At 44.9% G+C, this 26797-nt stretch overlaps 1 protein-coding gene and 4 non-coding genes across 5 annotated transcripts in view; all 5 read left to right on the top strand.

Annotated features, from left to right (window-relative positions):
• dync1h1 (dynein, cytoplasmic 1, heavy chain 1) overlaps positions 1-26581 on the top strand; it is a 50056-nt gene extending 23475 nt beyond the window's left edge. Inside the window, exons 37-75 of the mRNA XM_035742439.2 lie at positions 1767-2000; positions 2720-2926; positions 3327-3448; positions 3733-3898; positions 4714-4877; positions 5140-5269; positions 5608-5741; positions 5879-5993; positions 6419-6580; positions 7342-7556; positions 8548-8752; positions 9160-9333; positions 9517-9636; positions 9827-9947; positions 10941-11136; positions 12792-12909; positions 13409-13624; positions 14017-14229; positions 14599-14726; positions 15062-15215; positions 15547-15844; positions 16042-16295; positions 16517-16651; positions 16826-16920; positions 17101-17275; positions 17482-17557; positions 17786-17946; positions 18145-18256; positions 18369-18553; positions 18883-18996; positions 20462-20632; positions 20937-21154; positions 21687-21790; positions 23513-23727; positions 24033-24186; positions 24452-24594; positions 25505-25673; positions 25855-25979; positions 26203-26581. Of these exons, the coding sequence (XP_035598332.1) occupies positions 1767-2000; positions 2720-2926; positions 3327-3448; positions 3733-3898; positions 4714-4877; positions 5140-5269; positions 5608-5741; positions 5879-5993; positions 6419-6580; positions 7342-7556; positions 8548-8752; positions 9160-9333; positions 9517-9636; positions 9827-9947; positions 10941-11136; positions 12792-12909; positions 13409-13624; positions 14017-14229; positions 14599-14726; positions 15062-15215; positions 15547-15844; positions 16042-16295; positions 16517-16651; positions 16826-16920; positions 17101-17275; positions 17482-17557; positions 17786-17946; positions 18145-18256; positions 18369-18553; positions 18883-18996; positions 20462-20632; positions 20937-21154; positions 21687-21790; positions 23513-23727; positions 24033-24186; positions 24452-24594; positions 25505-25673; positions 25855-25979; positions 26203-26331 (6327 nt within the window). The 3' untranslated portion in view covers positions 26332-26581. The remainder of the gene's footprint in view (positions 1-1766; positions 2001-2719; positions 2927-3326; positions 3449-3732; positions 3899-4713; positions 4878-5139; positions 5270-5607; positions 5742-5878; positions 5994-6418; positions 6581-7341; positions 7557-8547; positions 8753-9159; positions 9334-9516; positions 9637-9826; positions 9948-10940; positions 11137-12791; positions 12910-13408; positions 13625-14016; positions 14230-14598; positions 14727-15061; positions 15216-15546; positions 15845-16041; positions 16296-16516; positions 16652-16825; positions 16921-17100; positions 17276-17481; positions 17558-17785; positions 17947-18144; positions 18257-18368; positions 18554-18882; positions 18997-20461; positions 20633-20936; positions 21155-21686; positions 21791-23512; positions 23728-24032; positions 24187-24451; positions 24595-25504; positions 25674-25854; positions 25980-26202) is intronic.
• On the top strand, positions 15896-15967 carry LOC118363051 (small nucleolar RNA SNORD50). The gene has a single exon (XR_004821327.1). It is a non-coding gene; the product is annotated as a small nucleolar RNA SNORD50 (small nucleolar RNA).
• LOC118363049 (small nucleolar RNA SNORD50) lies at positions 16353-16424 on the top strand. The gene has a single exon (XR_004821325.1). It is a non-coding gene; the product is annotated as a small nucleolar RNA SNORD50 (small nucleolar RNA).
• On the top strand, positions 20693-20764 carry LOC118363052 (small nucleolar RNA SNORD50). Its single transcript, XR_004821328.1, has one exon. It is a non-coding gene; the product is annotated as a small nucleolar RNA SNORD50 (small nucleolar RNA).
• Positions 23870-23939, top strand: LOC118363050 (small nucleolar RNA SNORD50). The gene has a single exon (XR_004821326.1). It is a non-coding gene; the product is annotated as a small nucleolar RNA SNORD50 (small nucleolar RNA).
• Positions 26582-26797: the final 216 nt, after the last annotated feature.

The raw sequence follows: 26797 nt of genomic DNA, 5'->3' as shown, positions 1-26797 counted from the left end.
TTGCCACTAAAATTATACCAACAAAACACAAAGGGATAAGCATGCTTTGTAATGTTTCTAAAACATATGTATTACTAGTTAGAAGTAGTGTGATGTGTTTAATTTCAGTTTTTTTTTTTACCTTTGAGTATTTTAACCTCTTGCTCCTACCTGACACGCAGGCGTCCCATCTAGACATCTGGAAATGCAAATGCACTACGCTAAATGCTAATAGTACTAGTTAAAACTCAAACGTTCATTAAAATACACATGCAGGGTATTGAATTAAAGCTACACTCGTTGTGAATCCAGGCAACAAGTCAGATTTTTAAAATGCTTTTCGGCGAAAGCATGAGAAGCTATTCTCTGATAGCATGTAACACCCCAAAGACCCGCAGGGACGTAAACAAAATAATTAGCATAGTCGTCACTACACAAACCGCACAAATAAAATATAAAACATTCATTACCTTTGACCATCTTCTTTGTTGGCACTCCTAGATGTCCCATAATCACTATTGGGTATTTTTTTCGATTAAATCGGTCCATATATAGCCTAGATATCGATCTATGAAGACTGTGTGATAAACAAAAAAAAATAGCGTCTAATAACGTAACGTCATTTATTTAAATTAAAAAAGTCGATGATAAACTTTCACAAAACACTTCGAAAATACTTTTGTAATGCAACTTTAGGTATTAGTACACGTTAATAAGCAATCAAATTGATCACGAGGCGATGTATATTCTTTAGCTGTCCGTCTAGAAATAATGTCCGGTTAAATCTCAACCAAAATATCCGGTCGGAGACCTGAAGAAATGGCTTGTCTCTTCTTCGTTTGACCAAGAAACAAAGCCTAGGCAAATGACAAGACTGTTGACATCGTGTGGAAGCTGTAGGTATTGCAACCTCAGCCCCATTTATTGTGGTAAGCCTTTATCAACGGGTTGAAGTGGCGGATGGATATATATTTCCATTTTCAGTGATCAGATTTTCCTGTGCTTTTCGATGAAACGCACGTTCTGTTATAGTCACAGCCGTGATTTAACCAGTTTTATAAAAGTCTGAGTGTTTTCTATCCACACATACTAATCATATGCATATACTATATTCCTGGCATGAGCAGCAGGGTGCTGAAATGTTGCGCGATTTTTAACAGAATGTTCGAAAAAGTAGGGGGTAGGAGTAACAGGTTAACCAATATATCACAGATGAGACAAATGTTCACCTGCCCCTTTAAGGGCAGGGGGTTACCGTGGTAAAGTAACAAGTCATGTTTGTGCCTGTGAGATTCTGTTAACTCAAAAATAGAAAAACATCCTAGCTTGTGAACAAATTATGTAAACAGCTGGGAAACACAAGAACAAAGTCTCACTTCAGTAGATTTTTCGTTCTAAAAATGAATCTTTCACTCAGCTCTTCACATGTGCACAGCCCCAAGCGAGGCAGTGTGAAGAGTCATAGTTCTTTGTGCGATTTCATTTACCAGCTATGAAACAAAACGACAATTACTTTTAAGACCTACTGCAGCATTGATATTACTATAAATGTGATCATACTTGACTAGTGAAATACTTGCACTGTGGAGCCCCGACCACCCACTAACGTGGCTGGTGAAATATCATTTTTGCCCGCCGATGCCAAAATGTATCAGCATGTGGCGCGTGTTAGACCCTGACAAGAGCCCTGAGTTTTTCCTGTTTTCCTGACCATATGAGCTAGGAACTAGGAAAACTTCTTGTCCCTAGAATTTTACCACAACACTCCTTGTTTTTGGTCCCGTCAGGTCACCATCTCCGGCGAGTGGCAGTCGTGGCAGGGCAAGGTGCCACAGATCGAAGTGGAGACCCACAAGGTGGCTAGCCCGGATGTTGTGGTACCCACCTTGGACACGGTACGCCACGAAGCCCTGCTCTACACCTGGCTGGCTGAGCACAAGCCCCTGGTCCTCTGCGGCCCGCCCGGCTCGGGTAAAACCATGACCTTGTTCAGCGCCCTCCGAGCTCTGCCTGACATGGAGGTAAGTGTGGTCCCATCAGGAACGCCGTTTACTGGGGTTAGATGGCGCTAGACCTGTGGGTTTCAATTCTAGTCTAAACTGACCTGGTCTGAGTAATGGGGTGATTCTCAAAATGCATACTACCGTGCTCTGAGCACTCGAGGGTCGGAGTACGAGTCCAAATCAAAGTAGGAGTACAGTCATCAAATGTGTACTCTCTTTTGTATGTATTTTGACGCATGCATCAACTGGAAGTATGCAAAGAAATAAGAGGCAAACGTGTGAAAAAAAAAAAAATTACACAATGATTTTAAAATCAATGTCATGTTTTATGCGTTCTCCGTACAAGAACGTCCTCGGAGAATGCACTCGGAACACGGTAGTATGCATCGTTTTTGTTGTTGTGCTGAATTGGAACAAAAGCCGGCGCACCCTGCATCCCTTCAGCTGGTCACCATAGAGGTGGACTTAGGTCAGCTTCCAATGTCCACTTGGAATGCATACCACTTGGAATGCAGTCCACTTGGAATGCATACCACTTGGAATGCAGTCCACTTGGAATGCAGTCCACTTGGAATGCAGTCCACTTGGAATGCAAAACCCAATGCATTGCTAATTCCACAATAAGTATGCTTGTGTGGACATTGGACCGGAGGCTAAATCTTCAAGTGTGCCAATGAGTCTTTCAAATGAATAATAGGTCTTCCTGCCGAAGTTAACCCTTTCACCTCTGCTCTCAGGTTGTGGGTCTGAACTTCTCCAGTGCCACCACCCCGGAGCTCCTGCTAAAGACCTTCGATCACTACTGCGAGTACCGTCGCACGCCCAACGGTGTGGTCCTGGCCCCCGTGCAGCTGGGCAAGTGGCTGGTGCTCTTTTGTGATGAGATCAACTTGCCTGACATGGACAAGTATGGTACCCAGAGGGTCATCTCCTTCCTCAGACAGGTGAGGCGGTCTCAACGTGTACATACATACACACGTACTGGCTGTCTCAATAGGTTGTAACATGACTCCTTCCTCAATGACCTTTCTCTACCTATCAGTGGTACTGAAGTAAAGGGGACCAGGAAGGATGCCATTTGAGAATGGGCCGGTGTGTTCTGAAGTTAAACACAAAGGCAAGGATGGGCAACTCTGGTCCTGGACCGCAGGCACTTCCATTTTTTTATATAACCGACCTGTGTTGAATTTAGGAAATCACTGAATTGATCAATTGTCTGTTGGTCAGGTGTGTTGCCTGCAGCATTCCAGGAACAGGGTTTCCTACCCCTGCACTAAGGCCTATGTTATGCTGAGTTTCTGCAAGAGCATTAACTCACCTTCCTCTGGTGTTTTCCCCCTGCAGATGGTGGAGCATGGAGGCTTCTACCGTACCTCAGACCAGACCTGGGTCAAGCTGGAGAGGATCCAGTTTGTGGGAGCCTGTAACCCCCCCACCGACCCCGGCAGGAAGCCCCTCACCCACAGGTACTGTCAACATGACCTATGTCCATTTTGAGACCATGTAGCGTTTTCCTAGGTCTTGTTTATTAGTAGCGACTCGCATGGTACACAGCAAGGGAGCGATGTGACAAACTCTAGCAAAATGTTTTGAAACGGGAAAAGGAGTGTTTTGTATAGGTGAAGTAGTCCCCTACCCGTTTTCTACCGTTTGGTGCCTAATGAATACGACCCCGGCGTTGACTCACTGGTCGGTTTTGAATGATGGGTAACTGTTGTGATATTATTACTATTCATTTTTTAAATTCCAGGTTCCTGCGCCACGTGCCAGTGGTGTACGTGGACTACCCCGGCCCCGCCTCCCTCACTCAGATCTACGGCACCTTCAACCGGGCCATGCTGCGTCTCATCCCCTCACTGCGTACCTTCGCTGAGCCACTCACTGCCGCCATGGTGGAGTTCTACACCATGTCTCAGGTAAGAGCTTACATATCAAACAGATGGATAAAGTAGTAGAGGTATTTACAGTTATTTACAGTAGTAGAGGTATTTACAGTAGTAGAAGTATTTACAGTAGTATTTTGAGTTATCAAATATTGCCATGACTTATGCCATGTTATTTTGATATCTGACTGACTAACAAGATCAATGGGGGCCCCCTGGAGGTCAGGGCGCGTGCCCGGTCCGTAGTCGACGACAATTAGTTAAGATGGCTGGCGTAGACTAACATGCTCATCTAAAAATTGTTACCTGTCAGTGACTGATGAAACCAGAGAAACTGCTGATGCAAAATCAAATTTTAAAATGTTGTATTCTACTATTCTGACTCTAAACAGTAAGTTGAGACCCTGTCTGAGTTGCTATTTTTTTATATATATATATATATATATATTATTATTATTATTATTATTATTATTATTATTTTTTATTTTTTTAACTTGCAACCCACTTTGGGTCATGATCTACAGCACCAGTATTATCAACAGTAGTATTATCTAATGTAGTATTTACAGTTATCTACAGTAGTAGCCATTTCTATGGTACCACATCCTCACAAATATGTCTTGTATGAGAGCCACTATAGGAATCACTCACAATGTCTGATTTTTGTAGTGCTGAACACAATGGTAGGATAGGATGTAACCTAGTCCCAGATCAGTTTATGCCATCTTGTTAAAACCTCAGGTTGTTACAAAACGTCACAAACTGATCTGGGACCAGGGTAGATTGGATGTGCTGTAAGGGAACTGACCTTTTTGTCCTCATGGAGCATGTCCCTCTGTCCACTACAGGAACGCTTCACACAAGACACCCAGCCCCACTACATCTACTCTCCCCGTGAGATGTCCCGCTGGGTGAGGGGCATCTTCGAGGCCCTGCGGCCCCTGGAGACACTCCCTGTGGAGGGTCTCATCCGCATCTGGGCCCATGAGGCCCTGCGCCTCTTCCAGGACAGGTGTGTGTGTGTTCAGTCCTTAGGGAAGTAGCCAGACTCCCCCAAAGTAGCCTAGTAGAATCTTTGGGGGAAAGATTGTTTAGTGTTATTAATATGGCTTGGAGTTTTCCCTTGCCGGGAATAACACCAGGTGCTTGTTCCAGGCTGTAACCAAGGCCCTGAGTTTTCTTGATTGTGTGACCTGATTTGATTTTTAAAAGTTGGATGCAAAGAGATAAATGTTGTCTAACTGACCTGTTAAACTATTCTCTCCCGTGCACAGGTTGGTGGAGGATGAGGAGAGGCGCTGGACAGACGAAAACATTGACATGGTGGCCCTCAAGCACTTCCCCAACATTGACCGTGAAAAGGCCCTCAACAGGCCTATCCTCTACAGCAACTGGCTCTCTAAGGTGAGCTTCCTGCCCATAGTAGCAATATAATATGGTTCTGTTTATACAGACGCAATATAAGTAATTTTTTATATATATATATATTACTGCACTGTCCCTTTCACTAAACCTGCAATAACATCTGCTAAACATGTTTATGTGACCAATAAAATGTGATTTTGATTTGAGATGCAATATAACATGGTTCTGTGTATCGGCATATGTTGCAGCATCACCTAACTACCATATAGACATTACCCACCGTGAATGTAGAGCCAAGAAATTGACACTCATGGCTTGTGTAGGTTGAATGAAAGATGTTAGTTTTTGTGTTAATGTCTGTCTGTCCCCATCCTCAGGATTATATCCCAGTGGAACAGGAGGAGCTGCGAGACTACGTCAAGGCCCGTCTGAGGGTCTTCTACGAGGAGGAGCTGGACGTGCCACTGGTGCTCTTCAACGAGGTTCTGGACCATGTCCTCCGAATCGACCGGTAAATACATTTAAAAAAAATACTTCTCTGCTTCAACATTGTGAAATTTAGCACGTGCATACACTTGAGTTTTTTTGTTGTTGAAATGACTCCTTACTTGACACTGTTAAAAACGGCCAATTCTTTTCCTTTTCCAGAATCTTCCGACAACCCCAGGGTCATCTCCTCCTGATTGGAGTCAGTGGAGCAGGAAAGACCACCCTGTCCCGTTTTGTGGCCTGGATGAATGGCCTGAGTGTCTATCAGATCAAGGTTAGTAAAGAAAAGTCCTGTGGTAATGGCTAACTGTTCCTTTTGAATTACCATTTTTAAAGCTATCTGAATTGTCATCTCGACACAATACGACAAAATATTATGGGTGGGAAAAGTAGTGTTTCAGAAGTGTTTTTTTTTTTCTTTTTATTTAAATTTTTTTAATGTCTGGAATCCATCGGATGTTTTTTATTTAATTTTCTTATTTCACCTTTTATTTAACCAGGTAGGCCAGTTGAGAACAAGTTCTCATTTACAACTGCGACCTGGCCAAAGCATAGCAGTGTGAACAGACAGCAACACAGAGTTACACATGGAGTAAACAATAAACAAGTCATTGTAAAAATGGAACAAGTCTATATGTAGGTTCTAATGAGTTGAGTGGTTGAATGAGGTGTTGACTGCATTGTGATGTCTGTGTCCAGGTCCACAGGAGATACACGGGTGACGACTTTGACGAGGACCTGCGGACGGTGCTGCGTCGCTCCGGCTGCAAGAACGAGAAGATCGCCTTCATCATGGACGAGTCCAACGTCCTGGACTCTGGCTTCCTGGAGCGCATGAACACCCTGCTGGCCAACGGAGAGGTAGAGACCGCCAACCCAAGCTTACACTTTAATACTCAAAAGAACAGTCTCCGTTCCTCTGTCTGCACTGACGTTGAAGAGACAGGATGGGGTGAAGGCAAAATCAAGATCATATTGCTTTTACCTATCTTGTCAGCTCAGAGCAGAAGGGACAAGGAGAAGGTCGTCACTTTAAACAGATCCCCTGTCGCCTCTTCCATTGGTTCCTACCTAGATATTGCTATTGAGAAACTTGTTGTTAGGAAATACCATACCCTCAAGATCCTATATACATGACCAAAGGTATGTGGACACCTGCTCCTCCAACATCTCATTCCAAAGTCATGGGCATAAATATGGAGTTGGTCCCCTTGTTGCTGCTATAACAGCCTCCACTCTTCTGGGAAGGCTTTCCACTAGATGTTGGAACATTGCTGCAGGGACTTCCTTCCATTCAGCCATGAGCATTAGTGAGGTCGGGCAATAAGTTCTGGCTTTCAGTCGGCGTTCCAATTCATCCCAAATGTGTTTCATGCTCTTGCAGGGCAGAAATCTGATGACTTGATTTGTTGGAAAGGTGGCATCCTATGACGATGCGTAGTTGAAAGTCACTCTGAACTCTTCAGTAAGGTCATTCTACTGTCAGTGTTTGTCTATGGAGATTGCATGGCGGTGTGCTCAATTTTATACACCAGACAGCAACGGGTGTGGCTGAAATAGCCAAATCCACTATGTCCACATACTTTTTGTGTGTATATTCTCTAACATGTGTCCCTGCCCAGGTGCCAGGTCTGTTTGAGGGTGACGAGTACGCCGCCCTGATGACCCAGTGTAAGGAGGGCGCCCAGAAGGAGGGCATGATGCTGGACACTCATGAGGAGCTCTACAAGTGGTTTACCAGCCAGGTCATCAGAAACCTACATGTGGTCTTCACCATGAACCCCTCATCTGAGGGCCTGAAGGACCGCGCTGCCACCTCCCCTGCCCTCTTCAACAGGTGGGGGCCTCCTATATCCACACCTGCAGTCAGGGCCTAAAATGTACTTTATGTTCCACCAACAACTGTGGCAGGTAGATGGAAAAAATCTACCAGCCACTTAAATTTTTACCAGCCTAAATGTTGCTTTGCCATAATTAACAAACATAAAAAACAGATGACCATGCTTAATGATTCTAACGCAAAAAAAAATATTAGTAAGAAGTAATGTGATAAATTGCTCAATTTCGCTACATTTTTATTAACCAGATGAGACTAAATATTCAGCTGCCACTTTAAGGGCGGGAGGTTACCGTGGTAACGGGGCCACTCGAGTCATGTCACGTGGCCATGATTTTGGATCTGACTAGTAGACCCCGCATCTCTTCGCTATCACTCAGAGCCTCCAAAAATGAATCTATCAGCAAAAAGCTCCCCAGCCAGGCCTTGTTACTGCGTGAGGTGGGATATAGATTTTGTATTTCTTTGTGCGATTAGCAGCTATGAAACCGCAGAAAAACAGCTACTGCAACATTTATAAATCACAACTAGCAAATGTGCTCCTACTTGACTTTTTGTACTAAATGTTTATTTGCAAATGTAAAGCTCTCTCTGTAGAGCCCTGCAAATTGACCACCCACCTAGGTGGCTGGTGAAATACACATTCTTACCTGCCAATACCTAAATCTACCGCATTTGGCAGGTGCTGATGTTATGCCGAGACGACAGTACAGTGGCGCTGGTATTACCTTAGTAGCTGACTCTAAACCCACTCAAATATTTCCATTGAACAGTTTTGCACACTCACTGGTCCCGAGTAGTGGCGGATTCGGAAGTCTTAGAAAAAAAAAAGTTTTTTTTTTTTTGTTGAATTGATTCTTTGGGATCCCTTTTGGTTAGACAAGACACTGCACTCAATCCCCCCGTTGTTTTCAGATCTGTCATGATTGTAGCCTTCCACTGCAGTATCTGTGTTGGACTCTCATAACTCTTTCTCCCTTCCCTTCCACAGGTGTGTGTTGAATTGGTTTGGAGACTGGTCAACTGAGGCCCTCTACCAGGTGGGCAAAGAGTTCACCATCAAACTGGACCTGGAGAAACCCAACTACAAGGTGCCTGACTACATGCCGGTGGTGTATGACAAGCTGCCCCAGCCACCATCTCACCGTGAGGCCATCGTCAACGGCTGCGTGTTTGTCCACCAGACACTGCACCAGGTAAGACTCACGCTTTGGTAATCAGACCTGGGTTCAAATTGTTTGTTTTTAAATTATTTTTTCAAATACCTCAGCTGAGCTCGCCTAGTGCAATGGAACCAATGGAATAGTCCCAAAAGTGCAAAACACGGCCCATCTGGCACTCCAGGCAGGCTCAAACAAACCCTTAAAGTATTTGAAAGAATAGAAATACCAGGCCTATGCACTTGTGGAGATCTGAGAGGATTTGATTGGTGTAAGCAATATAGTGAAACTACTTGATTATACCTGTCAATTCCTCTCAGATCTCCACAAGTGGGCTTAGAGGTACGATTTGGGACTGGGACAACATTTTAAACCAGATCTGTCGATCATATGACGGTAAAATGGTACTCACGTTTGCTTACGATGGCGTTCTTCCTCCTCAGGCTAACAGCCGGCTGTCCAAGCGTGGCGGGCGCACCATGGCTATCACCCCGCGCCACTACCTGGACTTCATCAACCACTACGCCGACCTGTTCAACGAGAAGCGCAGCGAGCTGGAGGAGCAGCAGATGCATCTCAACGTGGGCCTGAGGAAAATCAAGGAGACTGTGGACCAGGTGACGCTTCCTTCCATAATGGTCTTTCCTGACAAACATGAACTTAAGACGTGGATAGAGCTAGCTAGCTTGCAGACGTACAATTTGGCTCAGTGTTTCAAGATTATGGTAGATCTGTTTGGATTTTTATTGTCCATTCCAGTTGTTTGTCACCATAGTCTGTATCTTGATCTTCACCCATAGGTGGAGGAGCTGCGTCACGACCTGAGGATCAAGAGCCAGGAGCTGGAGGTGAAGAACGCGGATGCCAACGACAAGCTGAAAAAGATGGTCAAAGACCAGCAGGAGGCGGAGAAGAAGAAGGTAAGAGAAAGGAACTATTTCACTGTATACCAGTGGTCTGACAATTCCGTCCCGCTGGGCCAAGAAATAAGCAGATCAGGTCCTGATGTGGCTCCCGGGCTTGGACTTTCAGATCTCCGCTGTATACTAACCTCTGTGGAAGTAGATGGTGGTTGTATTAGACCTGTGTGTTTTCCATTGGGATTTCTAGGTGATGAGTCAGGAAATCCAGGAGTCTGTGTACAAGCAACAGGAGAAGATCAAAGACAAACAGCTGAGTGTCAAGGTAGACCTGGATCAGGTGGAGCCCGCTGTTATTGAGGCCCAGAATGGTACGTCTCCCTTCTGTTTTATTTTGTATTTAATTTCCTTACACTTCTGATGACTGCTTTAGACATTGTTGCAAAATCAGCTTAGAGGCAGACTGATCTATTTAACAAGCAGTGTTTTGGGAGCGTTCATATTCGCAATGTCACTGCTGCTGTTGAATGATAACATCCCCAAGTTTACATTATGAGATGCCCAGCTGATAGAAACAACAAGTTTACATTATGAGATGCCCCGCTGATAGAAACAACAAGTTTACATTATGAGATGCCCCGCTGATAGAAACAACAAGTTTACATTATGAGATGCCCCGCTGATAGAAACAACAAGTTTACATTATGAGATGCCCCGCTGATAGAAACAACAAGTTTACATTATGAGATGCCCAGCTGATAGAAACAACAAGTTTACATTATGAGATGCCCCGCTGATAGAAACAACAAGTTTACATTATGAGATGCCCAGCTGATAGAAACAACAAGTTTACATTATGAGATGCCCCGCTGATAGAAACAACAAGTTTACATTATGAGATGCCCCGCTGATAGAAACAACAAGTTTACTGGATAGAAACAACAAGTTTACATTATGAGATGCCCAGCTGATAGAAACAACAAGTTTACATTATGAGATGCCCCGCTGATAGAAACAACAAGTTTACATTATGAGATGCCCAGCTGATAGAAACAACAAGTTTACATTATGAGATTCCCCGCTGGTAGAAACAACAAGTTTACATTATGAGATGCCCCGCTGATAGAAACAACAAGTTTACATTATGAGATGCCCAGCTGATAGAAACAAGTTTGCTCTTTTTGAGCAGATTTCTTTTTCTTTCCAAGTTCTTTATTGTCCTCTCTCCCGCGGTCTCCCGGTACGAGATGGATATCTCTCTTCTTAATCTAACTTCTCTGCTTTTCTTCTCGCTTTCCCTCTTTGCTGTTGATTCTCCCCTCCGTCCTCTTGTGCCCCCCCCCCCCTCCTCTGGCCGGGGTTAGCCGTTAAGTCCATTAAGAAGCAGCATCTGGTGGAGGTGCGTTCCATGGCCAACCCGCCGGGGGCGGTCAAGCTGGCCTTGGAGTCCATCTGCCTGCTCCTGGGGGAGAGCACCACAGACTGGAAGCAGATCCGCTCCATCATAATGAGGGAGAACTTCATCCCCACCATTGTTAACTTTTCTGCCGATGAGATCAGGTGACCATGAGTGTTTTGTTGGAGGGGGAAGATTGCGGTGGTGGGGTTTGTGTGACCGAGGGAAGGGGTGTCTGTGATTGTTCAATGGCAGAGAGGAGTTGTGTGATTTGACATTTGATTTAACCAATTACAGAGCGGTTTGGTTTGAGCTGCCGACATGTTTTGGCACTTCTGCAGTAAAATCTAGAGCAAGACTCATTCCTGCTAGCAAGTTTTAAGAGATCCAGAAATGGCTCTTTCTTCAATGGAGTTCAAATACCTAAACACCTCTGCCCTGAAACACAGTACCTTTGCCCCCCTCTTCCAACCCTGCTGCTGTCAAACCCCCTCCTCCCACCCCTTCTGTCCTGCATGGTTCCTAAAGAGTGGCCCCCCCCCTCTTTTTCCCTCCCCCATCCATCCCTCCCCAGCCGTCAGCTCTATTAAGCGTCACCATCTTGTTGAAGTGCGTGCCATGACCAACCCCCCTCCCACGGTTAAGCTGGCCTTAGAGTCTATCTGCTTACTGCTGGGCGAGGAGACTAATGACTGGAAAAAGATCAGACAAGTTATTGTCAGGGACAATTTCATCACCAACATAGTCAACTTTGTCTCAGAGGACATGAGGTACTGTGCTTATCCGTTTTATATTACTCTGATCGCAATCTTCCTCACGCAGTTGTGATTCACTGTGTTATTGTTAATTGCCAAGTGGTTGTCTTGAGAAATCAGAAGAGTAATGTACTGATTTATTGATAGTAGACCAATCTTGGCATGATTATGCTCATTGAATCAAGTTAGCATGTCCAGCAGTTGGCTAGATATGTTTTCTGACTGTAGTTGGTAGAAAAACAGTTGGTCTGAAATCAGTCACTACTATCTGTATCCATTTGGATGAAACATTTCAAAATGATTCATACTAAATAGAATGCAATTTTCTAGTTGAAGGGCAATTTCACCCTAGCTCTGTCAGTCATTACTATGTTAACAACATTAGGTTTTGTCATCTATCCATCAAAAATATCCCCAGTACAAGCTACAAGTGCATTTTCATGTCACCGGTAGAATCAAACTTCCTGTGTATTCGTCTGCTCCAAGTGTACCACCACTCCGGCATTCATAGCGAATGCACGATGCACAACGGGGCCAGAGCAGAAAGCACCACTCCACACCAAGCTGTAGTCTCTCAGTGAATCGGCCAATAGGAGCATCGCTGAAAAGACATCTAATGGCTCTGTCAAACAAAGACAACCACATCTACACCCAGATGTATAGTGTGGTCGGTATAACATAGAGGCTTTGTGAAATGCCTTTTTTAGATCTCATCCATCACATCAATACACCGGATGTTGCCATCGGGTGTATCGTTCAGCACGTGAAACCCAGACCTGCTGCCTTTGTGGTCAAATATATGTATATGTGAAACACTTCTCACTGTGCTAGAAGCGTTTCAGACACGATCCAAACAAACCCAGTCATATTTTGGTGAAATTTCCCTTTAAAAGCTGTAACAACCAAAAGGTTTTTTTTTTTCTACCTTGCACGCCACCCCTTTCGTACATAATTTCATCCTAATCATTTCTGAATACCCTGCTTTCAATTGAATTCATTTGACATTTTTTTATACAATTGCCTGTTGCTCTGTCCTAACCCTGTGACCTCTATTGTCAATGCAGTGAGTCAATCCGTGAGAAGATGAAGAAGAATTACATGTCCAACCCCAACTTCAACTACGAGATGGTCAACAGGGCCTCCCTGGCCTGTGGCCCCATGGTCAAATGGGCCATCGCTCAGGTAAGGAAACCACTGACCATTTTATTAAAAAAATATATATTTTACCTTTATTTTACTAGGCAAGTCAGTTAAGAACAAATTCTTATTTTCAATGACTGCCTAGGAACAGTGGGTTTCACTGCCTGTTCAGGGGCAGAACAACATATATTGTACCTTGTCAGTTTGGGGATTTGAACTTGCAACCTTTCGGTTACTAGTCCAATGCTCTAAGCACTAGGCTACCCTGCCGCCCCATGGGAACGGTGTAAGGGTGAATCTAAAGTCTTTCCTCCTCTCTCCTCGTCTCCCTCTCAAAACACATTGGAGGAGAATGTCAGAGGAGGATTCTTGGATCTTCCAATGCATTTGGAGAGGACGTATTTGAGATTCATGTAATGTCTAATGAGTGCCAGGAGTAAATTATTCCTTACCATGTGTAAAAAATTAAAATCTGCACCTTACTTATAACCTGCAGTTATAGCCTGCAATTATATTGACCCATCTCTTCCCCCTCTTCTAGCTGAACTACGCTGACATGTTAAAGCGAGTGGAGCCGCTGAGGAACGAGCTGCAGAAGCTGGAGGACGATGCCATGGACAACAAGTCCAAGGCAGAGGAGGTGGAGCAGATGATCCACGACCTGGAGTCTAGCATAGCCCGTTACAAGGAGGAGTACGCCGTGCTCATCTCTGAGGCCCAGGCCATTAAGGCAGATCTGGCCGCCGTCGAGGCGAAGGTAGGGAAGTCAATCCACCCATAAAACAACCATTTCACCATCTCCATAACCTTAGGAATTAGCAAGAGATACCATTTCTCCATAACCTTAGGAATTAGCAAGAGATACCATTTCTCCATAACCTTAGGAATTAGCAAGAGATTTAGGAAATATGTTTTTGAGCAAATAGTTTTTTTTTCCAAAGAAAAAGGCGTGGCATCTCAACTATGAACATTCTGAAAGTCAATGCCCTAGACTTGACAATAGAATGTTGCCCAATGGGATGAGTCTTCAGTTTAAAACTCCATTCCAATGTAAAGCAATTGAAGACTAGGTGGAAAAGCGCTGTATCAATCCAATCCATCATTGTTCTCATTGTTAAATCCGACCTTGACCGTCTTCTGTGAGTGCAGGTGAACCGCAGCACAGCCCTGCTCAAGAGCCTGTCTGCCGAGAGCGAGCGCTGGGAGAAGTCCAGCGAGACGTTCAAGAACCAGATGGCTACCATTGCCGGGGACTGCCTGCTGTCTGCAGCCTTCATCGCCTATGCGGGCTACTTCGAGCAGCAGATGAGGCAGAACCTCTTCACTACCTGGTCGCACCACCTGCAGCAGGCTAACATCCAGGTACTGGGGGGGGTGGGTTGTTCAGTGGCTCATGTAATGGGGGTAGTTCTCAGCACTAGGCTTTCGTTGACATCATGAGTAGGGGAGGGGTCATGAGTTTTTCCATGTCAAATCACAGGATGAGGGTTAAAAATACTGGCCCTAATGATAAATGACCTTGCCGGAGATGTGGAGAATTGTGTTGGCTCCCACGGCTATTTCCTAGGCTTTAGTTCAGACGGCTAACTGTTTTGAGTCGCATGGACAATCCAAGTTCGAAACCCAGACTTTTACGCCTACTCTGGCAGTCATCTGTAACTCAAGGCCTTATTCTATGTAATGTTCTAGACTCTATTTTGTATGGCTAAGCAGATCTGTCTCTCCCACTAGTTCCGTACGGACATCGCCAGGACTGAGTACCTGTCCAATGCGGACGAGAGGCTGCGCTGGCAGGCTAACTCCCTCCCGGCGGACGACCTCTGCACCGAGAACGCCATCATGCTCAAGAGGTTCAACAGGTGAGTGTGTCCATCCGAATCACAATATCATCCACTTTTTTTCCACGTCTAGGAGTTGAAGTGTTCTAAATGACCAACACAGAGTGGTAGAGGATGATAGTTCTATCATAAACCTCTATAGAAAGCTAAACACTTCACTGTGGATCCTGTCAGAAGATACAAAACTTTACCATGGACATGTTTGGATAATGAATGCCTATCCTAGTTCCACGGTGCATCCAAGAGTGTGATGGATAGACTTTTAAAACATTTTTTTTTAAGACTTCTGGAAAGCTGTCCATTTCTTTGGGCTAAATGAGATTCTTAATACATCCAAAAAATGAAACCTTTCCCAGGTATCCACTGATCATCGACCCGTCCGGCCAGGCCACAGAGTTCATCATGAACGAGTACAAGGACCGCAAGATCACCAGGACCAGCTTCCTGGACGACGCCTTCCGGAAGAACCTGGAGAGCGCCCTGCGTTTCGGAAACCCTCTGCTTGTGCAGGTCAGAACAGACTTCTAGGTCGATCCAGCATGTTCCAGACCATGTGTACCTCTATAATAGCATGCTAGTAACACATGCTATTAATCTGAATACATTGGGAGGTAATACTCTGCTTCTGCCGCAAAATATAATCTCCCTTGAGACTGGTAACATTGTTACTATATTTAACATGAGCTTTAACGTAAATGTTAGGTCCAGTAGCTAGCTAGCGAATGCAACGTTTGGTTCTGGGTTCCAAGATTACTGTTGGGCTAGCCAACCTTGGTTCATTTGGATAAAACCATTTAGCGTCCATGTAACTAATGGTAATATGTAACCATGTCTCCCCCAGGATGTAGAGAGCTACGACCCCATCCTGAACCCGGTGCTCAACAGAGAGGTGCGCAGGACCGGTGGACGTGTGCTCATCACCCTTGGCGACCAGGACATTGACTTGTCGCCATCCTTCGTCATCTTCCTCTCCACACGCGACCCCACAGTGGAGTTCCCTCCAGACCTGTGTTCTCGTGTGACCTTTGTCAACTTCACAGTGACACGCAGCAGTCTGCAGAGCCAGTGTCTCAACGAGGTGCTTAAGGCCGAGAGGCCCGACGTGGACGAGAAGCGTTCCGACCTCCTCAAACTGCAAGGTGAGACGCTTGCTTGCGCAACTCTCGTTCCGTGTGCCGACAGTCTCTTGCATTAGATGATGAATCTATCCAGAACCTGATCTCACGTGAATGAAACTCTTATACGGATCTGACTGCTGATATGCAATGCATACAAAAGTATCTACTCTCTACTCTTAGTCCTATTTTTATCCATTAACCCTCCCTCCCTCCACCAGGTGAGTTCCAGGTGCGTCTGCGCCAACTGGAGAAGTCCCTGCTGCAGGCCCTGAACGAGGTCAAGGGTCGTATCCTGGACGACGACACCATCATCACCACCCTGGAGAACCTGAAGAAGGAGGCGGCGGAGGTGACCAGGAAGGTGGAGGAGACTGACATTGTGATGGCTGAGGTGGAGGCGGTGTCGCAGCAGTACCTGTCCCTCTCTTCGGCCTGCAGCTCCATCTACTTCACCATGGAGGCCCTGAACCAGGTACACACACTGCTATATCTCTTATAAAGATTATCCCTTGTGCAGACAGCATCTTGCATTAAATGATGAATATATCCCAAACCTGAGTTCATGTGAATGAAACTCTTATACGGATCTGACTTCTGATATGCAAGTCTCTTCTAGTTCTGTTTCTATGGTGGTGACACTCTTAAAAACGTTCTAGTAGTGAACCAAAAAGTACTGTACCTGTCTGTCTCCAGATGCACTTCCTGTACCAGTACTCGCTGCACTTCTTCCTGGATATCTACCACACGGTGCTGTACGAGAACGCTAACCTCAAGAGTGTTAGCGACCACACCCAGCGTCTCACCCACATCACCAAGGACCTCTTTCAGGTAAGCGCACATCTCAAACACCCACTAGAACCTAGAATGTCTAAAAAAAACTCACATCTGGAAACCTTCTAGAACATCTAGAGCTGGAGTTTTTCTTCAAATATTTCAAATTTATGGGTTTTTGTTTAGAGGTATTCTAGTGCAAAATCACCAATCCCATTTTCTCGTTTTCAGGGGGCGTTCAACAGAGTGGCCAGAGGCATGTGTAACCAGGATCACATCACCTTTGCCATGCTCTTAGCCAGGATCAACCTGAAGGGCATGACAAGGTATTGAACTTTGAACTTTCTACACATTCCAGGTTATAATGTGAAGGATAAGGTCCATGGTTCAGTTCCAAAATCTACACTACCATAATGTATTGAGGATGCATTCTAAGTGATATACTAGTGTGGACACTGTGGCGTTGCCCCTGCATGTCATTGATAACCATTTCCTGTTGCCCTCAGCGAGCCGTCCTACGACGCGGAGTTCCAGCACTTCCTGCGTGGTGCGGAGATGGTGCTGAAGGGTACAGCGGTGCCCAAGGTGAAGGGCCTGACCACGGAGCAGTGTGAGGCCATGATCATTCTCAGCCGTCTCCCCGCCTTCAAGGACCTGGTCTCCAAGGTGGAAGCTGATGAGGTGAGAAACTTGGAGGGAGGGAAGGGGAAGAAAATTACTTTAGCAGTGTGAAGCTCTTTAATAAACTGTTTGTTAAACCGACTCTTTCCTATACTGTTTGTTAAGCAGAAGAGCATTACAATTATTTTTTAGAAGAAAGGAGTAAGAAAGGAACATTTTTTTAAGTTGTCGTCGAGGTTGACGTGTTTTTTTTTTTACCATTGCAGCAATTCTTCATGTGGATTGAGAGCAACTCCCCTGAGCTGTCCGTGCCCTACCTGTGGACAGAGGAGAAACAGTCAAGTGAGTATTTCAATCCGATTTACTTTGGGGGAAGCATAGAAACCCATGACGTTCAGAGGCTGCTATGCATTGTCGAGATCCCAATTATGCTCTTGATAGAATTTGCATTAAAAATACCGAATTAATGTAGAGAATATGGGTAGTTTGTGGTTCAGTGGTGGTGGTAAAGAGTGCTACGGGGATTCTGTGCAGTCCATGTCAAAAATGTACTTTGTCTGTCCTCGACAGCCTCCATCGGTCAGGCAGTGCACCAGCTGCTCCTGATCCAATCTTTTCGTCCGGACCGCATGCTGGCCATGGCCCACATCTTTGTATCTAAGGTCCTGGGAGACACCTTCATGGCCATCATTGAGCAGCCCCTTGACCTGGGCAACATCGTGGAGAGCGAGGTAACAGAGCATACAAATAGAATCTACCATCGTAGTAATTTCATATCTGTGGTACAGAAGTCTGGACATCCCTGAATCGACAATCTCTGATATAGTGTGTTATTTGTACAGTGTTTTTTTTTAGGGTCACTGTTCTACGTACCATTGCGTATTACAACCGCTCATCTCCTCGTGAAACTTGTTCTCCTACCCGCCTAGGTGAAACCCAGTACCCCTGTTCTGATGTGCTCCGTACCCGGGTACGATGCCAGCGGCCTGGTCCGGGACCTGGCAGCTGAGGAAAACAAACATATCACCTCCATCTCCATTGGTAGGTAGCCTACAGCAGGGTTTAGTCAGTTCAGTTTGAAAACAGCCCAGGAGGAAGTATGAAACATCTACTGGCATGTTAGAAACCTGGTTCCTCCTCTTCTCTCTCTCAGGTTCTGCTGAGGGCTTCAACAAGGCCGACCGCGACATCAACACCGCTGTCAAGTCCGGCAGGTGGGTGATGCTGGAGAACGTGCACCTGGCTCCTGGTTGGCTGATGCAGCTGGAGAAGAAGCTCCACTCCATGCAGCCCCACGCCAGCTTCCGTCTCTTCCTCACCATGGAGATCAACCCCAAGGTCACATTCCACTTTCAACTTCCTTAGAAAAAATAAACAAGATAGCGAGTATGACAGTGTTTTACTCTGTATTGAGGACTATAAAGACATAACAGTAAACTTAATGAAAGTGCTAGAAAGGGGTTTTTGAAGAAAGTTCAAGCTCACTCAATTGTTAATAAAAAAAAACATGTTTTTAAAAACAGTGATTTAAAAAATATCCACGTTGTTACTTGAAGTATAACTTATCACTGTGATTGGTTAACCTCAAGCTTTTTCTCGCCATGTGCCACAGTTATGAATGTCTTGACTGTTGAGAGATCTAAATGTGTTTTCTCTGTTCCTCTCAGGTGCCAGTGAACCTGCTGCGTGCTGGACGTATCTTTGTGTTTGAACCTCCTCCTGGTGTCAAGGCCAACATGCTGAGGACCTTCAGCAGCATCCCTGTGGCTCGCATGTGCAAGGTGACCAACACAACTATATGAATACTGATTACTCTCTCGCTCCTGTCACTTTTTGCCCCTCTGTTCGTCTCACACCTTCTTCCTCCGTAAACTTGGATGAATGATTTCTTTTTACCTTGACTATTAAAGGGTCAATCTGCAAATGTGACCATTTTTGGGGGGACTTTTAACTTCTTGATGCACCCATCCCGTTAGCGGGTTCATCAACATCCGCTGAATTGCAGAGCGCCAAATTCAAATTAAATTACTAAAAATCACAATATAGCAAAACACAGCTTAACTTGTTGTTAATCCACCTGGCGAAAGCATACCAAGCGTTTATGTAAGGACATCTCTGTCAGTAGACAAAACATTACAAACAGCTAGCAGCCAAGTAGATTGGTCAGAAAAGCAATGAAAAGCAAAAGCAATGAATCGCTTACCTTTGATCTTCGGATGTTTGCACTCACGTTCTCAGTTACACAATAAATGTTCCATGAAGATTATTTTTATATCCAAAATGCCTCCATTTGGTTGACGTGTTATGTTCAGAAATCCACAGGCTCGAGCAGTCACGACATCGCAGACAAAAATTCCAAATAGTATCCGTAAAGTTAGTAGAAACATGTCAAAGTTTTTTATAATCAATCCTCAGGTTGTTTTACAATATATAATCGATAATATTACAACTGGGACTGTAGCTTCTTCAATAGGAGAGAGAGAGTAATGTCTGCTCCAAGCTGTTGCGCATGCAAAACGCTGCTGGCACCCAGCCATACAATGATGCGATGTGATCTTTCTCACTCATTTTCCAAAATAAAAGCCTGAAATTATGTTTAAAGACTGTTCACACCATGGGGAAGCCATAAGAAAAGGAATCTTGTTGATATCCCTTTAAATGGAGCGAAGGTAGGCAATGGAACAGAGAGCTTTCGGGAAAAACAGCACTTCCGGGTTGGATTTTCCTCAGGTTTTCGCCTGCAATATCAGTTCTGTTATACTCAGACAATATTTTGACAGTTTTGGGAACTTTAGTGTTTTCTATCCTAATCTGTCCATTTATATGCATATTCTGGGCCTGAGAAATAGGCAGTTTCATTTGGGTATGTTTTTCATCCAAACATCAAAATACTGCCCCCTACACTCAAGAGGTTAAATTAATTATATAACCATAGGTTCTTTAAGAATATGACTACGGCCTATTGAGCTTAGTTTAAGTGTCCTACCCCATCAAGAACCCAAGATATAAGCTTGTTTTACTCCAATTGTTTGTAACTAACGTTGTCTCGCCTTGAAACAACATGGTTAACTATAATTTTAATATTGTGGATGGTCAGTCCTTGCATGCATAGCTCTGTCTGAATTTGAGAGCTCCAAACCCATTCCTCAGCTATTTACCAAAACAGTGGTGGAGTGGCCACTTTGTTTGAACTTCAGATTGCCCCTATAAAAACAAACTCTTCTACTTGTCTGTCATCCTCTGCAGGCACCCAACGAGCGTGCCCGCCTCTACTTCCTGTTGGCCTGGTTCCACGCCGTCATCCAGGAGCGTCTGCGCTATGCCCCGCTGGGCTGGTCCAAGAAGTACGAGTTCGGAGAGTCGGACCTGCGCTCGGCCTGCGACACCGTGGACACCTGGCTGGACGACACCGCTAAGGTCAGTCACACGCTGTTGACTCTTACGTTGGGTTCTTTCTGTATGCAGAACGTCTCTTCCATTAGATGATGAATCTATCCCGAACCTGATCTCATGTGAATGAAACTCTTAGACTGATCTGACTGCTGATATGCAATACACACATAATATATACATTCTTGCAATTAGGAATGAAGATGGTCACTCAATAAAAACTAAAAATGTACTAGTCTCTAAGTTGGATGGGTGTGGTGACAATAGAACAGGTATTCTATGCATTTCTATGGTGGTAACCTTCCGTTCTCCTCTTCCTCCACACCCCCAGGGCCGTCAGAACATCTCCCCTGACAAGATCCCCTGGGCAGCCCTGAAGACCCTGATGGCCCAGTCCATCTACGGCGGCCGCATCGACAACGAGTTTGACCAGCGCCTGCTCAACACCTTCCTGGATCGCATCTTCACCACGGGCAGCTTCGACTCAGAGTTCAAGCTGGCCTTCAAGGTGGACGGTCACAAGGACATCAAGATGCCCGATGGCATCCGGTCAGTGGCTTGGGTTGGGGTGGTAGATTTACTTTAGTGATATTACAAAAATATAAACGCAACAGGAGTATTTCTGTCAGAAAGCCCTTTTGGGACACGCATTCTGACTGGGCCTGGCTCCCTGCCCAGTCATGTGAAATCCATACATCCAACTGTAATGCAGTAAAATCTTTGAAATTGTTGCGTTTATGTTTTTCGTGTGTGTGTATCAACTGAAAACTAAGGTGTAGTATACAGTACATACAAAAAACTATATATGGTGATCAATTCTCAGTAAAATGTTTGTCATAAAGAGATTCAGGGGAAATTCACACATTTAGGCATTTCAGGTGATTTTTCTAATATCCTCCCTCAGTAACGCTGTTCTCTCTCTCTCTCCTCCCTCCTCCCTCAGTAACGCTGTTCTCTCTCTCTTCCCTCCGCTCTCAGTAACACTGTTTTTGTTTCTCCTCCCTCCTCCCTCAGTAATGCTGTTCTCTCTCTCTCTCTCCTCCCTCCTCTCTCAGTAACACTGTTCTGTCTTTGGTTCCAGGCGTGAGGAGTTCATGCACTGGGTGGAGATGCTGCCAGACACCCAGACCCCGTCCTGGCTGGGCCTGCCTAGCAACGCTGAGAAGGTCCTGCTCACCACTCAGGGTATGCTATTGGCTACAGCTTGTTGGCCCCGGCTGCACTGAAGCGGCTTGTCCGGTTTTGTCTGTGGGATCCTTTGTCTGCAGCGAAGGAGACTGCCGAAACTCATCACTCATCTTTGGTTTCTCCTCTCTCCATATCTGTTGTAACACATCTTATTTCCACAGGCCTCATTCTCATCTAACTAGAGAAATGACTACCATTGGTGTAGAGCATATTCTAACTTGGGCAAGGATAGGTAACCCTGGTCCTGGAAGACCAGGTGTGTTGAATTAAGGAAATCACTGATTAATTACCTCCATTGGTATTGTATGGATCCTAGTCTTGCAGTGGCACTCCAGGAACAGGGTTGCCTTCCTCTGAACTACAGGAAGGACTACCAGCCACCGTGGCGGGTTTGGTCCACCAGCCACCGTGGCGGGTTTGGTCCACCAGCCACTTGTATTTTTTCACCTTAATAACATAAAAAATAAACTGATGACCATGTTTCTAAAAACAAATAATGTTTTTAGTAAGAAGTAATAACTTTTTGAACCAAAATATCAGATGAGACAAAATATTCAGCTGCCCCTTTTTAAGGGGGGGGTTAACAGGGCCACTTGAGTCATGTCTGTGTGCGTGAGAGATTTGGGATCTGACTAGGGCGTCTCTAAGCTATCAGTTGAAGCAGCAGAGTCAAACTAACGTTGAAAAACAACCAAGCTTGTGAACAAAACAATTGAAATTGCCAAGAAACTCAAGGACAAAGTCTCACCTTGTAGACTTTAGAGTAAATTAGATAAACTTTGATGCCTGTGCACAGTGCCTCCTAAAATGAATCTATCAGCACTTCCCTCAGAGCGCACAGCTCTGATAGGTGAGATTAGCAGCTATGAAACAAAATGGCAGCAGTACTTTGAAAACAGCTACTGCAGCTTTTTTTGTGTGTTAAATCACAACCAGCACATGTGCTCCTACCCGCCAACGTGGCTAGTAAAATGGGTATTCTTACCCACCAACGCCTAGATCTACCTGCATTTGGCAGGTGTTCATTTTATGCCCTGATGACTACCATTGATACAGAGCATATTCTCTCACTGCTTCCAGTAACGTGGTTGTAGGCCCCTTTCCTCTCCTTGTTCCTTGTTCCTTTCCTCATAGCAGTTCCAGTGTTCTAACCGAAGGCCCCCGTGTGGTAGCCTTACCCATGGGAGTGTTCTGTCCAGCAGAGGGGTGTTCTCACCCTCCAGCAGCTGTATTTCACATTTATCGTGTCTCGCTTGGCTTCCAGTTCCAACTCCCAGCTGTTGATGCATCCATCCCTCCCATCCACCCCTCAATCCATTCACTCATCCCCTTCATCCATCCTTTGGTTACAACTGATTTTTTTCTCAGAGCCCCAGAAAATGTTTTCACTTCTATATGTCCTCCTTAAAGAAATATTGCATGGTCTCCCTCCATTTTGTTGGTACTGACTTGTTTTTGTCAGGTGTTGATTTGTTGTTTTTACTGTCTGTCTTTGACTCTGTTGTAATCCCTTGTTTTTGATTGTGAAACACAACAACCCTTTCATTAACACGTCTATGAGGATGAGGCAGTACAAGGCTATGTTCTTGGTCCACCGTTGATATCTTCTTCCCACACTCCTCCCCCGGGCTTGTCTCACCTCTTCCACCCCTCTCCCCTCTTCCACCCCTCTCCCCTCCTCCCTTACCCCTCTCCTGCTCCCCTTGCTGGCTGCTTCAGGCACTGACATGATGGGTAAGATGCTGAAAATGCAGATGTTGGAGGATGAGGATGATCTGGCCTACGAAAAGGAGACTAAGCGCGAGCGCACGGCGTCCACCTCTGCTGAAGCCCAGCCCGCATGGATGCGCACGCTGCTCACCACCGCCACCAACTGGCTGACGCTCATCCCGCAGGTGGTCAATCACCTGAAGCGCACCGTGGAGAACATTAAGGTAACGTCCCGGCAACGTCTCATCTGGTCAGTGTGACGCCTGGGATCTGATGAGCGTTCTGATGCCTTATTTTTTTAAATTTTAATTCACAAACTACACACACTACAATCTCTCTTACATAATGCTTTTTTCCCCTTTATGCAGTAAGTGATGAATCTATCCCAAACCTGATTTCATGTGAATGAAACTCATATGGATCTGACTTCTGATACGCAATTCAAACACTGTGGGTGTCTTCAAGGACTATACAGGTTAAAATATATTGTTTAATCAACTTCTATACATTTAATCCCCCCCACACACAGGATCCTCTGTTCCGCTTCTTTGAACGCGAGGTGAAGATGGGCGCCCGCATGCTGCAGGAAGTGCGTCAGGACCTGACTGATGTGGTGCAGGTGTGCGAGGGCAAGAAGAAACAGACCAACGACCTGCGCACCCTCATCAACGACCTCGTCAAAGGTTCTCCTCTCATTCTCTACACAAGATCATCTTCGTTTCATTATCTAATATGGTTACATCGTGACAATGTGTGAGGATTACAGTAATAGTTATGGCCCAAATTCTAATTTAAGATCCATGTGTGGTACTTTGTTGTTTTTATACAAGTCTTCCATTGACATCAATGGATGTTTCTACTTAATGGTCAAAAGTTATACAACTCGAGTTAGGATTTGGCATGTAGTTTCTACAAGGCTTCCCATTGCTAACGGTGTGTCTCGTCCAGGTATCCTGCCTCGTAGCTGGTGTCGGTACACCGTGCCTGCGTCCATGACTGTTATCCAGTGGGTGGCCGACTTCAGCGAGCGTGTCAAACAGCTGCAGGCCATCTCCCAGGGAGCCGCCAGCGGGGGCGCTAAGGAGCTCAAGGTGCCTTCATCTGACCTCCTATATTAAAGGGGTTGTTCATCTGACCTCCTATATTAAAGGGGTTGTTCATCTGACCTCCTATATTAAAGGGGTTGTTCATCTGACCTCCTATATTAAAGGGGTTGTTCATCTGACCTCCTATATTAAAGGGGTTGTTCATCTGACCTCCTATATTAAAGGGGTTGTTCATCTGACCTCCTATATTAAAGGGGTTGTTCATCTGACCTCCTATATTAAAGGGGTTGTTCATCTGACCTCCTATATTAAAGGGGTTGTTCATCTGACATCCTATATTAAAGGGGTTGTTCATCTGACATCCTATATTAAAGGGGTTGTTCATCTGACATACTATATTAAAGGGATTGTTCATCTGACCTCCTATATTGGATTTGTTGTTGCCTCCTATATTAAAGGGGTTGTTCATAAATTAAAGGTGTTGTTCATCTGATTCCATGATATTAAAGGGGTTGTTCATCTGACCTAATTCGTTAGGGTTGAATATTTCTATGTTAGGGCATCCCATTGATTCTATTCATTTAATTCTGAATGACAAACTACTGTAAAGTCCATGAACAAGTTGTCACTTTTTAAGAGTTAAAAATAAAGCCATGCCTTAATTGGGTGCTTTGCAATGAAATTATTCCATGATCATAGACCCCGGTTTACCTACTTGACAAGGTTGGAATTTTCATTTAGCATTTATTCTATTCATTTAATTCTGAATGACAAACTCTTAAAGTCCATGAACAAGTTGTCACAAATTGGTAAAGCCATCCCTTATGACATCCAGTGGAACATCCACTTTACAATAGTGCATCTAAATCTTTTAAGGGGGGATTTATTGGACTCTAAGCAGTAGTGTTACCCAAAACTCTCCACCAACTCTGAATCAGTGTCTTTTCCTGTCCAGAACATCCATGTGTGCCTAGGCAGCCTGTTTGTCCCTGAGGCCTACATCACGGCCACTCGTCAGTACGTGGCCCAGGCCAACAGCTGGTCCCTGGAGGAGCTGTGTCTGGAGGTCAACGTCACCACCGCCCAGGGGGCCGCGCTTGATGCCTGCAGCTTCGGCATCAAAGGTCAGCTCACCAGTCACTCTCATCTATATTAGTATACAGTACCAGAAAGCAGGAATTAACACCAAAGCTACTTTTAATAGTTATGGTCTGGCTGTGATCCTCCAGGGCCTGGATTATTTATCCATCCAGTATACATGATCAACCCAAGTGACCTTTACGAATCCCTCTTTCTCCCCGACAGGTCTGAAGCTGCAGGGAGCTACCCACGGCAACAACAAGCTGTCTCTCTCCAATGACATCTCCACGGAGTTGCCACTGACTCAGCTGCGTTGGGTGAAGCAATTGAGCGCCGAGAAGAAGCACATGGTATGTCTGAGCCACATACAAATGTGAAGCTTGAGCACAACGCTTTCAATATCCCCTCGGGGGTATTGCTAGATTACATAAATTTTCTCCACAGATGCTAGACCAGACCTCACAATTCCGTTCAATAGATGGTTCATAGAATGTTGAGAGTTTGTCATTCTCCAAATACCATGAACATTGTACTGTTAATAACCACTCGCTTGTATATCCGTCATTCCCACAGGTCACTCTCCCCGTGTATCTGAACTTCACCAGAGCTGATCTCATCTTCACCGTGGACTTTGACATCGCCACCAAGGAAGACCCTCACAACTTCTACGAGCGTGGAGTGGCAGTGCTCTGCACAGAGTAGACTCTGGAAATTATTTTATTCATCATTCCTATTAATCACTTATTCCTAGTGTAGTCCACAGGGTAATGTAGTCAAGTAACTAGTTGGAGAAGTAACATTAAGTCATTGGTAAGTGGAAGAAAGTCTTGAGTAATGTGGTCAGTTGGATTGTGAAAGGGAAGTTGGAAAGAGGTAACAATTTTTATGAAGGATTCTGTATGTTATGATGGCGTAAATGACATGGAAAATAAAGTATCAATGGTTTAACATGGCTAACAGACTGGGTATAGTTTGTTTTTGACTATGGTCCATGATCTTTAAAATGCATAGCAGCCATATTGCTGTTTATCCATCTTCTCAGATATGAGGGGCTAAACCTGAGCATTTTACTTCCACTGTGGGATTAGATTCATCGTTCCGCATTCTGTAGGCTGAATTACATGCACACTAGCCCCTTGGAATGTGGAATTTTCTCAATAGGATAATT

This window comes from Oncorhynchus keta, chromosome 29, assembly GCF_023373465.1.
Source record: "Oncorhynchus keta strain PuntledgeMale-10-30-2019 chromosome 29, Oket_V2, whole genome shotgun sequence".
In the NCBI taxonomy this organism is placed as follows: domain Eukaryota; kingdom Metazoa; phylum Chordata; class Actinopteri; order Salmoniformes; family Salmonidae; genus Oncorhynchus; species Oncorhynchus keta.
The sequence above is the reverse complement of the archived record's forward strand: the minus strand, read 5'-3'. Positions and strand labels throughout refer to the sequence as shown.